Below are 14,630 nucleotides of genomic sequence, written 5' to 3'. Positions count from 1 at the left end.
ATGAACTGGGTGCATTTCTCACGTTAAGATTTCATTTCATGTCAAAGGAAAAATGGGAATGTAGTAAGTGGATTTGTGCTTTTAATTTTAGATATTTCTTTTTGCTCTCAAACTATCTTGTATAATTCCTCTGTACCACATGCATTTGAAAATATTTTGTTGGCAAGAAGTTAAAGAAGAAAGTAATACTTGCTTCTCAGAATAGGATTTCTGAACAAAGTAAAGCAATTTTGCCATTAATGAGACAGTTAAATGAAACAAATGACACGGCAAGCAAGAAAAAGACCACAGCATCACACTCAAGGAATGCACAGGCACACAATAGCTTATGCAATATTCCCCATCTGACTAAGTGAGTAAATACAGAGATTTCCCTGGAATTATTCACTACAATAGGCCATGGTGACTATAGCTCAGTAAATGCAACCAACAAGCTTATAGCATTCTTAGTAATTTTCATCTATAGACAACTCAATGGATTTCATCCCAGCTGCAAGACCAACCCACTGGGTTGGGTACACTGGGTTTGTAAACTCCAGACTCTGATTGGCTTGGATACCACTCATTCCTGAAAATGGTTCTTTGGGAATTGAATCTGTGACATCTCTAGAATAATTTACACCCTTTAGTTTTGTATGTGCATATGCATGTATATGTGCATACACACACACACAATCCAACAAATTCATAAAATTACCTTCTTTGGCAAACTGTTTTACCATCATAATTGCATAGGGCTTAAGTTTGGAGTATATATACTTTTTTTATAATACAATATTTCAACCATTTTCCTCTGTTTGTTTTTTTTTTAATTAAAGTCTTTGTTTCATTACAATGTTTGTGTCTGTACTCACCTGCATTTGAGAAACAGAGCCTTTACACTTGCTTTGTTGAGGAATATGGCTCCTTCCAGAGGTCTGCATGGCTGCTGAAAAGAGAAAGAAATGCATTTTTGGGGAGTTCTTTTTCTTCTAGAAAGCATATGCATTAACAAAATTAACTTTTGCTGTGTTTCTTCTCCCAAATGAGAAAGTAATTAACAGCATGTGTTGGGCTATTCACTAAAGACTACAATAAATTATTTACTATTTTCAAGCTAATGAAGTGAGTGCTTGATCTAAAAAAGGAGAGTGTGTATGATTATGTTCATTTTCCAGTTATGGCTTTCGAGTTCAAAGATCATCTTAACTCCTGGCTGCCTGATCCTGTAATTTGCTGAATGTATTGAAACTCGTTCTCTTAATTCATGTCTCCAGAGATGCTCAGCACCTGGCAATAGTAGGCCTTCAGAAAGCTGTCCAAAGGACAAAAACAGTGAATTTTTTTTGAGTGAAATACCAGAAAAGCATAGCTTTGTCATCGAAGTTCCACATGAAAGTATATTAAAAAATAACCAACCAAAACAAAGAAATACATGGGTTTAGTTGGGCTTGCCAAGGTAATGCAGCACTAATCAGAAATTGTGTTCTGAGGCAACAGTTAAGCATTGGAAACAAATGGCCCAGAGAGCTTTTGGTATCCTTATTGTCATCAGAGGGGCTCTAAAAACAGATAAGGTATGCACATCTGCCAGAAATGACTAAGTATGTTCAGACCCATACTGGGGCAGGGGAGTGACTAGATGAACCCTTGAGGGACTCATGTTCTCCAAATCCATATTCAGGTTGTTCTGGAGGCAAAAGCTTAGCCTCTGCTAAGGAATCTTACGAGAGTCAAGGGCTGTGACACTTCATTTGCTCTGCACCCGAAACTCCCACTGAAGCCAATTATTCAATCTAGTTTAACAAAGACCACAGCTTCTCTGGCTGTGCAATTGTTGGTAACCATCAACAAACTGATTCATCTACAATTGGGCCAAATGTTACAAAATCTGTTTCTGAGTTCTTGTTTGTACCTCCATCATAAGATTACACCAAAATTAAAGCATGCAGTACTTGAACTAACTTCAAAGGCTGAGCTTGCACTTCTAGCTAGTTCAGCCTTTTTATTGGTTCATGTTTTCCATTTGGCTTCAACATCCTGTTCCTTACTGATGCCCTTCTAGAGTTTCATTTACAAATATTATGTCCCTGGTTAGTGAGCCATGCTAATTAATACTGTGGTGAGGGCTATGGATTATAGAAATCTCATGCCTCCTGCTTGGAAAAACACAGCGATTTTTCCAGACGTTACATGTAATGCCGTATTGAACATGGCCAAATTCGTTTCAGGAAAATGTATCCTGAACTCATTTAACCAAAATATATTTAAGGATGCTTATACTGTTATCTATTGCCAGTTTTGTTAATCATGAAGCTCAAAAGTTTCAGTGCAGTAGAAAACTGAGACCCATAATTTCCTAATTAGATTATTTCAAACAAAACACTAAAGTTAAAACAGGCTGGTTGAAGTATAGATATTTTTAAAAGTTTATGCCAATAACAAGTTAAAAAAAAACATGAACAAATGATTTGACTACTTTCTAGAAGCCTCACATGTCTGACTGTGCGTCACCTTTCAAACCTGGGACCATAATCTGAGATGGATTTTAGCTTGTCTGTGGATTTTGTCATCAGAAATTCCCTGACTCTGGAGACTTAAAATGTTCCCACGGTTATGATTATAAAGAAAATTGATTATATTTGCAATACCATCAAATATCATATAGAAATGATGAAGCCTTTGCAAAACATAGCAATCCGAAACTGGTAGATTCTTCCAATTACAAAATAAATGAAAGCAATGGCATTTCTTTAGGAAGAATATTTGACTACACCAGGTAATATAACTGGAAACAATGAATAAATTTTCAGGCTCACAATTAATTCACCAGATCATGAAGAGATCAAGAAATACGTCATCTCTGGGGTACTTTTTGTTTTGCTTTTGGTTTTTAATTGTGTTCATGAACTCTCTTTTCATAAATGGACATGATTTGATTGATGTGACTGCACTATGATGATACAAGTCAACAAATCTGAGACACCCTTCACTCCTTCTAGACTCTAATTTCAAGCGCAGAAATGAAAAGTTGCCAACATCTCGTAACACTTACCATGTCAACACCTCAGTGTGAATTAAAACAGACTAAAATGAGATGTTCAGAAATCTATGAGTAAAAAGTCTAAAAACTGCCACAGGAACCAATTGCAAAGTGATCTTTATGTATAACCTGGGCCGATCTTTTTCTGTCGGAATGACAGAATTGTATTGTACTAGGTGAATTGAATAAACAGCAAAGATATCCCTAGGTTAAATCCTGTTGCAAATTTTTAGACATCCCCCTTGCAGGGTGCTGGCCCCAGCCTGAGCAGGGCCCCTTCTCCTCTCTGTGCAGCTCACTCCTCCAAGAGGAGCAGGCTGGGCCAAGAGCTGCCCAAGCAAGTACCTTGACCCTAACCAAGGAAGGTGCAAACGTAATGCCTTGTGGAGATTGAGTCTGATCTTCTATTTGAAGGAGGCTTTCCCACTTCACAGACCCTGTTTTACACCCACAGGGAAGTTGGGTCTGTCATTTTCTGAGAATTAGCTCCTTGAGCAAAATTATACCTGTGTCAACAAGCAGCAGTTGGCCACCTCCTGCTTTCCTGGAGGTCTGATGTTTACTGGTCACATCTGGGAAAAATAGAAGCTTGCAAAGGGTCTGGCCTAAACTCTATTAATATATGAAGAACACACCTTCTTTCAATGGCTTTGGATTACTGAAGGGTACCGTGTGAATCTTCTGCTCGGACTTAGAGCAACACATCCATAATCAAGGAGGGGAGCACTGGCAAATGTACCAGGTGCAGGAAGGGACTCACCAGGATTGCTGGGCATGTCATGCAAGCGTTGTCCGCCATATCATAGTTTCTGTATGGTGGATGATGTTTGCAGCTAGAGAATTTTGCCTTGTGTGAAACTAAACCATATCACACCACATGAATCAAAGTGTGCTTTGAACAGGAGTGTGAAAACTGGGCCTTTTGTCCTCATGTTGTGGTCCCTGCTTTCATTTTTTAAGGGAGTAACTCTGCTCCTCTGCTGTTCTTACCGTGGACACTTTCTGGAGCTGGACGCAGGCTAGGAATGCTTGTGGCTCCCGTTGGGTGGGCTGTCACTGAGATGGGTCTGTAGAGACTGAATTACATGTAACAATTTTATGTGTTGACTAGTTAAATTTTAGATTGGAGTACTTGTCTGTAAAGGTGGTTCAACATATTCCTGGAAAAACAAGGATGAGGAATGAGAAAACTTTCTCAGAGTAAGGCACCTCTACTCAAATACAGAGGAGTTAAGGAACAGTATAAAAATGTTTCTTTGATGACTTTATTTCCATTGCGGACAAGCTACATAACATTTAAAACCACAAAAGACAGAAGAATCTTGGCATCGTTCAAAGGGCTTTGAGCAAGGAACAGGGACTGGAAGGAGGTGTTTCTTGTGGGTGTGGTTTTGTTTTTTTCTAAGAAATCAGATGATAATATAGAACATAATGGCAATGAATAACGAAGTTACACTTGCCTAAGTTAAACTTCTAGGCAAGAATGACACATATGGAGTTCTGCTTGTTTAAAAGCTCAATTTATCTAACGGAGGGTCTCCTGTTGCTGAAACAGTGCATTTGTTTCAGATAGACCCCCCCCAAACCCAGAGGACTTTAGAGGGGTAACAATTAAAGCAGAACCAAAATCCAGAAAACAAAGTGTCACATGAATGTTAATGTCACAGCTCTGAAACCTGGTGTGTTTTCTGCAGCTGGGTCTGAATACACAAATTAGTCACGTCTTGACTGCAAGATGGGAACTTGGGAAATAGCTCTTTTTTTTAAGAGGATAACTCATAATGGTACCAAACACAAGATCATTTGCATAATTCTTTCACTATATCATGCGTATTCAATATACCAAAATCTGTCTCTTTACAAGTGGAATAAAACTTAAGAAATCACTTTTTTTGAGATTCTTCTATTTCAGAAACTTGCATAAAATCAACAAAGGCTTGTGAAATCCTTGTCTGCTCCATTTATTGTGATTTGAAATTTTCTCCTTTGTTTATACTGCTCTTTTGGAAGTACAAAGATATTTTTCTTCCCCCTACTAATTTTGACTTTTTCCATTTAGGAATCATTGATTCACCCTCATTTTTTTGTACAGCTGTCATTCCAATTCTGTTTAAAAAACTTGTTGTGACACCATATCTTTGTTCCACTGTGCGATTAGTTGATGTAGATGCAGCTGTGGCAAGAGGGTATTTGATCAGTTAATTTCTGGCACAGAAAGGGGAGAATGAGCCCAAATGTGTGCATTTTCGTATGTGGCACACAGCGCTGCTTACCTTCTGTTTCTTTTGTGATAGGTAGATTTTATACTAAACTATTTGGGACTGCATCTGGCTCAGGGGATTGCTGATGTCCATTGTGATCTTTTTCCAGTAGATTTTTGGTTCTAATTTGATCCAAATTATGATTATCTAAAGACTTTTCATAGCATATGCAAAATCACTTGATTGTCACAGTCCTGTTCCTAGTTGGCATCTGTCCACACCACAGAAAGTACAGTCCTGAGTATCACAGCTGGTGCTCTTTGTGGAAAAGACAAGGATTCACTGACTAAATTTTCTCTCACTAAAGTCAGAAGTAAATTTTACTTTCAATTCCAGTGCAGCACAAGCAAGAAATTATTTAGCATTAATGCCTTCCTTCACTCTTCAAAAGATGCTCCCTTTCAAGGACACAATGGAGAAGTGTAAACTGCTGCTGGCTCTACAGTATTTTGGAGAGGAAAAAAAAAGGACTGGAGATTCTACTTCGATAGCTGTGACACCTTTTGAGTGAGCAATCCTAATATTTGTGCCGCAAAGACAAGTGCAATAGGTGTCAGGACCCCAGGGAAGGGGTGGACTGGGAAGGAAACAACTGCTCTTGTCTCTGTATCTTTGTATATGCCTTCCTGTTTTCAGAAGGTTTATTTACTTTCCTGCATTTGGATGCACGGGGTCCACTCAGGTCCAAACCACACGTAGCCCTATAATCCATCCAGAAACTGCTGTGACAGGAAGCCACTCTGTGCATTGACCTAATGGAGCTGTTTGTCTGCTCTCCTTCCACTGCTCCTGCTCCAATGTATTCTCCATCCTTTTTTTATCTCTTATTTGCACAGTCCTGAACTGCCCTTTACACAGAACAATAAGGAGTTGGCTGTATATTCCACAGTAATGACATCAAAGGATGATAACAATTAGCACTTCATTTAGCATCTTAACTATAACACAAAGATGCCTAGCCAGCAGTATCTCAGGCACATGGAGAAACTGGCCACACAGAAGAGAATTTAATGACCTGGCCAGCCATGAAGGAAGCTATTGAAAACAGCAATTGAGATTTTTTTTTATTTACAGACCTAGTTCCATCCACCAAAATATTCTGTCTCCACAAGACTGATGTTTACAGGAAAATTATTCATATCTTATCTGTGAGGACAGTAGCCCTGAAACCTGCCATTCTTTTATTCCAATTACTTTTGTATTGTCTTTTTCATGAGGGCAAGTTCAGTAAGGAATTTCTTTCTTATATCTAATATAAACCTGCCATCTTTCAGTTTAAAGCCACTACCCCATCCTGTCACTATATGTCCAATGTAAAAAGTCCCTCTCCAGATTTCTTGTAAGCCCCCTTTATGCACTGTAAGGTTGCTCGAAGATCTTCTCAGATTCTTCTCTTCTCTTGGCTGAACAACCCAAACTTCTCTCCACAGGAGACAAGGAGCTGTTCCAGCCCTCTAATCATCTTTGTGGGCCTCCTCTGGGCTCACTCTGACAGGTCCATGTCTTTCTTGTGCTGGGGATCCAAAGCTGCATGCAGTGCTCCAGAGCTGGACACAGCACTCCATGTGGGGTCTCACCAGAGCAGAGTAGGAGGGCAAAATCATCTCCCTCAACCTGCTGGCTGTTCTGCTTTTGATGTAGCCCAGGATGTGGTTGGTTTTCTGGGCTGTGAGCACACATTGCTGCCTCATGGGGAGCTTCTTATCCATCAACACCTGCAAGTGTCCCTTCTTATTCCCTGCCCAGCCTGTATTCATGTTTGGGATTGCCTCAGCCCAGTTGCAGGATCTGGCACTTGGCCTTGCTGAACTTCATGAGGTTTGCACAGCCTCACCTCTCAAGCCTGTCCAGATCCCTCTGGATGGCAGCCCTTCCCTCCAGCACGCTGACCACACCACACAGCTTGCGGTGGACAGTGCTGAGGGTGCACTTGATCCCACTGTCCATGCCACCAACAAAGACATTAAACAATGCTGGTGCCAAGACTGACCCCTGAGGAGCACCACTGGTCTACACTGGAACATTGAGCTCTGGACCACAACTCTTTGAGTGCAATCATCCAGCCAATTCCTTTGTTCCTCATTCACCAAGTGGTTCATTCACCAAATCCATACCTCTCTAGTTTAGAGACGTGGATGTCATGCAGGACCGTGTCAAATGCTTCGCACAAGATCGAGTAGGTGACGTCAGTCGCTCGTCCCTCATCCGCCACTGCTGTGACCCTGTTATAGGAGGCCACTGAATTTGCACAATTTGCCCTTGGTGATACATCTTGCCATTCTTTCTGCATGACATCATTAACATTTGGGGTTTTTGTGTTAATCCACATGGGAAAAACTCTTAGACAGACATTCTTCATTTTAGTCTCAACTATTGTAACAAACTTTTCTTCAGTTTGAGAGAATGTTGTCCAAATTGCATCTATTCAAACTGCTATTGCAAAGAACCTTCTTCCAGCTTGTAGCTACAGCTGTATGACTTCCGTCTGAAATTTCCTACTGACACTTATTTCTTCTTAATTCCATCATAGAAAAAGCAACTCCTCTTCATTTTTAAGGGTCCATCTCTCTCATTTGATGTCAGGATCTGCTGGCTTTGGAAAGGGAGAAAAAGGCATGAATGAATGCCTCACTGCACAGGAGTGAGTTGTTTTTTCAAGCCAAGAATTTATAGCATTTAGTGTAAATCCCACAGAGACTTCCCAGGAATACAAATGATAATTCCACGTGCAGATGGTGATTAAGTGGAAATCATGGGCAAAGCACATGTTCCTCATTTTCAAGAAAGGAACAAAAGCTGTCTAAGGGACATCTAGAAAGGATTACAAATGGCTTCATTTCTTTCTAGGCTTGGCCAATAATTCCTGGCAAACTCTCTGTATAAAGGCCTGAGTACCTCAGCCCAGCAATGTCACCCTTCAAGTGGGTGGCTTGGTTTTCTCCCATGGCTCTCAATCGAATCACAGAATGGTTTGGGTTGGAAGGAACCTTAAAGTCAGGAAAAGGGACCCGAACATGAGCCAGTGTGTGCCCAGCTGGCCAAGAAGACAAGAGGCATCCTGGCCTGCATCAGAAATGGTGTGGCCAGCAGGACCAGGGCAGGGCACTGTACTTGGCACTGGTGAGGCCACAGGTGGGCCCCTCAATTCAGGAAGGACATTGAGGAGCTGGAGCGAGTCCAGAGGCCAGTGGAGCTGGGGAAGGGTCTGGAGCACAAGCCCGGAGCGGAGCGGCTGATGGGGCTGGGGGTGTTTGGCCTGGAGCAAAGGAGGCTCGGCTGTGACCTCACCGCTCTGTACAGAGCCCTGCGAGGAGCCTGGAGCCACCTGGGGTCGGGCTCTTCTCACGGGAAACAAGGGACAGCACAAGAAGACAGGGCCCCAAGCTGTGCCAGGGGTGGTTGGGGTTGGACATTAGGAGGAATTTCTTCACAGCAAAGATGACTGAACAAATATTGGAATGTGCTGCCTAGGGAGGTGGTGTTGTCGTCGTCCCTGGGGCTGTTTAAGGAAAGACTGCACCTGGCACTCAGTGCCAGGGTCTGTTTGGCGCGGTGCTGTTGGCTCCCAGGCTGGACTCGCTGCCCTCAGAGGCTTTTTCCAATCTAATCGATCCCGTGGTTCGCTCCCACAGGCGCCGGGTGCGCCCGGCCGGGTTTGACCCGCGCGGCCCGCCGTACGCCGCTGCCCCCCGCGCATGCGGAGTAGCGGTGCCGCAGCGGGAGCGCGGCGGCGGCGCGGAAGGACCTTGGTGGGCCGTGAGGTGAGGCCGCTCCCCGCTCCCGCCGCGGCTCCCGCCGGTCCCTCTCCCTCCCCTCATTCCCTCTCACTTCCCTTAGCATCTCCGTCCCTAGGGCCGCCAGCCGCCGTTCTCCTCTCGGCCGTGGCCCTGCGGCAGCGCCGTGACCTCTGCGCGTCCCTGAGGGTGGCGGAGCCGGGCCCGCCCGTGGCGGCTGCAGCGCGGGGCTGGGGCGCCCTGGGTGCGGGAGCGCTGCGGGGCTGCTCCCAGCCTGGCCCCGGTACTGCTCCGAGTGTGTTCTGACGTAAACAGCAGGACAGCAGGCCTGTGAGGGAAGAGCCTGCGGGGAGCGCAGCGTTATTGTGAGCAGCGCAGGCCAGCCTTGATTCCACGAATACTGGGTGTAAGGAGTGCAAGAACTTAAACTAGAATCGTGTCATAAATAGGTTGTCCTTGAATTTTGCCCCTTAAATATTCTCATTGGAAGGTCAAACACACAGGACCACCGTTGCTTATACCGTGAAGACGATTCTTGCACAATTCAAGAAGAATGACCTTTCTGTAGTACCGAAAATTATTTTAAGCAGAGCTTCTCCCACAATTCTCTTATTTCTTTTTTTCTTTCAGGAAATCCAGTCACCATGTCGGCTGCACTGTTGCCAAAGCCCCAGATGCGGGGCCTTTTGGCCAGGCGGATGAAGTTTCACCTCCTTGGGGCGTTTGTGGTGTCTGTGGGATCTGCAGCTTTGTACAAGGTGGGCTCTGTAGTCATTTGGTTATAAACTGGGCTCATTGGAATATTTAAAGAATTCATAATATTTTTCTGTTGAGATTGGGTTGAGCTGTTCATCAGAAAGGTTTAGTAATGTATTTTTGTAAGCATCTTTCCAAAGCACAAATAAATCTCCCTAATCTTCATTTGAAGAAATGATGTGAATAATCCGATGTTTCACGCTGTGTGTTCAAGGTCACGCAATTCCTGACAACTTCACCTTGAGTCTCCTAGTCCCAAAATGCTCTTGGCCATTCACAGCTGATGCACGGTAACTCTGGGTAGTTCGTGCTTTGGTCTGCCACAGTTTCGGAGACTTGGGAGAGTTGTCCGAGTCTTACTTTATTTCTTGACTGATTTCAGGAAACTTGCTCTAAAGCAATTTGGAAAATTCATCCTTCACACTGAGGATATCAGTGATCAGTGTGGGAAAACCCAATGGGGTCTTTCTGTCTTTGCTCTTGAGGTGTCGTGTGGAAAGGGAGCATTATGTTTCCAGAAAAAACACCCTTACAGGTTTGATTTCTGATAAAGATAAGAGCAGAAGATAAGTACTGGTTCTTGAGTGCTCTTACTAAATAATTCTTGGATCTCATACACAAAGCAAACAACACAGTGTGAATTCTTGTGGAAGAATTGGATCTTGGTTTTCTCCTCATCCGTATATATGGGCAGCATTTGAGTGCTCAGGAAGTTGTTGACAAAAGTGAGGAGAAATTAAGTTAATTTCAAGTTTTTCACAACTTCTCAGAGCCGCAAATGTCTGTCAGAAACAATAAGCTCACACATGTACTTAACACATCTCTTGAGAGGTAGACAAGCTTGTTTGTGGTCAGACTTAGAATATCTAAGTTTTTAGCAGTCTCTGGGTCAGTGCCTTATTTGACACCCCCGTGCTAACACACTGGTGAGGTGGCAGACCAGATTTAAACAGGTAACATGGATCTCAGCAGCCATTTACTTTGTTCCACGTCAGATGCTGTTGTACAAACCCACCTCAGGATTTTTTTCAAGTTTTTGGGAGCTTTTTGAGTGTATCCCTGTGCTTCGGGTGAATGGGTGTCCAAGAAACGGGAATTGTGTCTTTTTATGTTGGTGACCTGTAAGAGTGGCTTGCCCGTCTTGTAAAATTTTACCAGATGTAGTTGACTTACAGTGTAGCTCAAATAGTGTACAGTGTAGGATGCCATTTGATATGGAGTTAGAGTTTTGCAGCTGCCCAGAGGCACAAAACTTGCCATAATGACACGTTTAATGTATAAATCTGTTAGCAGGGAGGGTGTTGGACACTGGTGTCAATACAGATGGAGTGGTTTGTGCCCTTGAAAGTGTGATGTGCGACCTTGTAACAGACTTTATTTTTAAGACATTTGTTCTTCTGACCAATGATAGGTAGCCTGACCTCTGGGTTTTAACAGGAACAAAGGAATGTTTAATAATTTGAGCTAAAGGCCTTTTAGATGAATAGACATTTTGGAACTAACAGAAAAAATCTGTTTATAAAGCTTTGCAAACTTTAGTTTTCTGTGTGTTACTTTCCAGTTTGGAGTCGCTGAACCCAGGAAACAAGCCTATGCAGACTTCTATAGAAACTATGATCCCATGAAGGACTTTGAAGCCATGAAGGCAGCTGGTGTGCTTGAGAGTGCACCAGCCAAGTGATGGTAAGCTGCATCTGCAGGTAGTGAACTGCACTGCATTACAGCAGGAGTAAGATGATTTCAGTGAGATGTTGTGCTTCTGCTAGGGGGGATCTTCCCTTTTTTTTTTTTCAAATCGAAAGGGTTTTGCAAAGAAAAAGGATACAAATTGCACTCAAGAGACCTGGGTAATAAAAATGTGAAGAAACAGGAGAACTGGGGTCTGGGAAATAAAGGCAGGATAGAAGCTCCTGAATACCTTTTGTGTAATTTGTTTAAGTTGTGGGTACAGGAGACAGAGTGATGATGCCAGGCCTTTGCCCTCCTCACATAACCACGGAGAGGAGACAAAGCTCTAATGTTAAACTCCAAGACTTGCCTGATTCCACAGTTATGTTCATGCTGTCACATCTTGAACTGCTTAACTTGGGCCTGTCTGTATCTTCTGCTTACATACTTGTGGTGGTACAGTGAGTGAGAAAATGGAGAGGCTGATTCTCTCTCATAGCATACATCTTAACCTAAGAAACAGAGACAGCTTCTGCATATAATTTTGTATTTTGAAGTTGGTGAGAGGGGGAAATACATCTATACACGCACGCACACATATATATATATATATATATATATAAAATCACAGTGGCATACAACTCTGTGTTCTAATAATCATATTTTTGCCATATTGTATGAAGCTTGAATAGAACTTTGTTCACAATACTCATTTTTAAGCACTTGACACTACCCAGCTTTGTTCTCCCTTGCTAGTAACACCAGGACAAAAGTCTTGCTTTCAGCTGTGTTGTAGTTATTAATAACTGTGCTCACTAAGCTGCACAAGCTGATGTGACAACTCAATAGAGTTCCTCCCCCTTTCTTGGTGCAAATTTTTTACATTGAGTTCTCTGCTTCTCCTAAAATGACTTCAGACTAATCTAGAATGATAGTTTTTCATTCTTTTGGAATGTTTTCATATTGTGATCATTACGTGATAATCTGTGGCTTTAATTATCCTGGCCAGCTGGATTTTCTCAGCTTGTTTGCATGAACAAGCAAGATTGAATAAAAGATCCGTACTTAACACTATGAACACTGAATTCTGTTCTATGGGAATCTGGAACCACCTGGTTTCTGCTTAGCACAATTTTGTAAAAAAGCTCAAAGCTCCATCTCTTCTAAAAAATTAAAAAAAAAGGTAAAAAGTCCTTGTGTCAGTCCCAGCTTTTGGTAGTGTTTTGGAGTTTTTTTTGTTTTGTGAGAGTGGGATACTGCTGTTCTTTAGCTATGACTGCAACAACTATAAATAATGAAATTATAAATTTACCTGATTTAAATCTTGGTAATTCTGCCTCTGATTCAGTCCTCTGGCTATTTTATAGTCATTTTTAAACTTCTTTAGATACTGGCATTGCATCCTTTAGTCAGGTGGCCTTCATCAGTGAATTCTGAAGGACCATCTGGTGGTAAAATCATTTGAAACAAGCACTGTCAACAAGGATGCATGTTGAATATTTAATTCAAATCATGAGCAGGATTTATTTCTGTACAAATAGAGCTCCACTCTCAGCCTGTGTTCCCCTTGGCAACTTAAAAAGAAATTGCACATTGTGTGCACCTGTTAAAATTAAATGTTTCCTAAACAATTTTTCCATTTCTTAATTGTACTAGCTCAAAAGAAAACATGAGAGACAAATCGTCTTTTGTGATTTTGCTTGAGTTGATGTTTCTTGAGATGATGTTTCTTGTTCCTTAGCCTGTGTATATAAGAACAGCTATTTTTTCAGTCTTTCTTAGTAGAAAGAGGTTGGTTTTTGTTGCGCCTGCACATGAATACAAAAGTAGGGGAAGGGCAAAACAATGCCAGTGTTTCAAATGTTTTGTAAAGGCTCTCTAAAAAGGGACAAGTAGCCAGAACAGATGGAAGACATTTCTGTTGGCTTCAGAAGTTTAAATCTTCACTATTTTGAATTTTAAGCCTTTTTTTGGTGTACTTACCTAAAGGACACAGTGATCATGCTCTCTCTACATCTCCCAGTTTACTGGAGTGTGTCCTGTATGTGGCAGTAAATACAGTGGCTTAGCCTCACTGAATACTCTCTGTGGAACCAGTACTTGGCCCCAGAGTTGAGGAACGGGTCGGGTGGGCAGGAAGGAGTTCATTTGTTATGGTGGTAGCATGGCACTCTACACCAAGTTTGTTCCTGCTGGGAATGGAGGTACCTTGGCACCTCCCTGTGAATTCACACTTTTCCATCGTCTTGCTGTGCACTCTGGTGGTGATACTGACAAAGGAAATTAAGTGAGGTACAAATGTGAGGAGTATCTGGTATCTGCTGTGTGCTCAGCCATGGAATAAAGGGGGAAGCTCAGAGCTTGGTGCTAACCACTTTCAAGACGTGTCATGGAGCACAGCTGGTCTTGGATTGTGTTCAGTATAACGGGGAGAAGCAATTTGAATTTGGTTTTCTTCCTTCCTTGGTAGGCTGCCTGCACCACTTGTTTCCTCTCTGGCTCCTATCTGAAAGCTGCATTCCTTTCTCCTGCAGGCCCTCAGCAAGACTGATTCAGTTACCAGTGCAGTATATATAGTGAACCTGATGTGCTGTGCAGTGTTGTTCCAGCTCTTGATTTGTTCCATGTTTCACTTCTGTTTGCCACATGAAGGGTGTGTGAAACTTCAAGCTCAGGAAATAACGGGGAATTCCTCTAGACTAAACTACCGCATAAACGTCTCTCTCTGCTGCTTTGCATTCGTACATGCTAGTGTGTTTACTTAGAGCATGAAGTTTGTCCATCATACCTTAATGGGCTTTTTTTATCTTGCAGATTCCCTTCATTTCAAGAAGACTTGATGACTGAACCTTATTTGTTCACTGAAGTGTAAAGTGCAATGCACCACAGTGCATGGCACGCTCTAATGCAACTCAATAAATAAAATACATATGTCAGTGACATTTAGTTCTCTTCATTAATGTAGAAATACTTAAAGGCTCAGGTACTGGGTGGGTGGAAAGAGGGGTGGAAAGTCTTCAGAACTTGCCCAAGATGACTAAGTCCATCTTTCCTCCAGGAATTATTTGCATCTCTTTTTTGGCCCAATTCCACATTTGATAGCACAGTATATCCCTAAGCAGTGACAGCTAGTTTGTCCCAGCTGCTTATGGGAATGTGCAAGAGGACAGATGTTGCAGGAAGGGAGAG

At 42.3% G+C, this 14,630-nt stretch overlaps 1 protein-coding gene across 1 annotated transcript; it reads left to right on the top strand.

Moving 5' to 3' along the window:
• The first annotated feature begins 8,896 nt into the window (after window positions 1-8,896).
• Window positions 8,897-14,383, top strand: LOC119698356 (cytochrome c oxidase subunit 6C-2). Its single transcript, XM_038130168.1, has 4 exons — window positions 8,897-9,044; window positions 9,648-9,775; window positions 11,335-11,456; window positions 14,256-14,383. Exons 2-3 carry the CDS (start codon window positions 9,662-9,664, stop codon window positions 11,452-11,454), a joined length of 234 nt encoding a protein of 77 aa, XP_037986096.1. The 5' UTR covers window positions 8,897-9,044; window positions 9,648-9,661; the 3' UTR covers window positions 11,455-11,456; window positions 14,256-14,383.
• Window positions 14,384-14,630: the final 247 nt, after the last annotated feature.

Source organism: Motacilla alba, chromosome 2 (assembly GCF_015832195.1).
Source record: "Motacilla alba alba isolate MOTALB_02 chromosome 2, Motacilla_alba_V1.0_pri, whole genome shotgun sequence".
Lineage (NCBI taxonomy): Eukaryota > Metazoa > Chordata > Aves > Passeriformes > Motacillidae > Motacilla > Motacilla alba.
The sequence above is the reverse complement of the archived record's forward strand: the minus strand, read 5'-3'. Positions and strand labels throughout refer to the sequence as shown.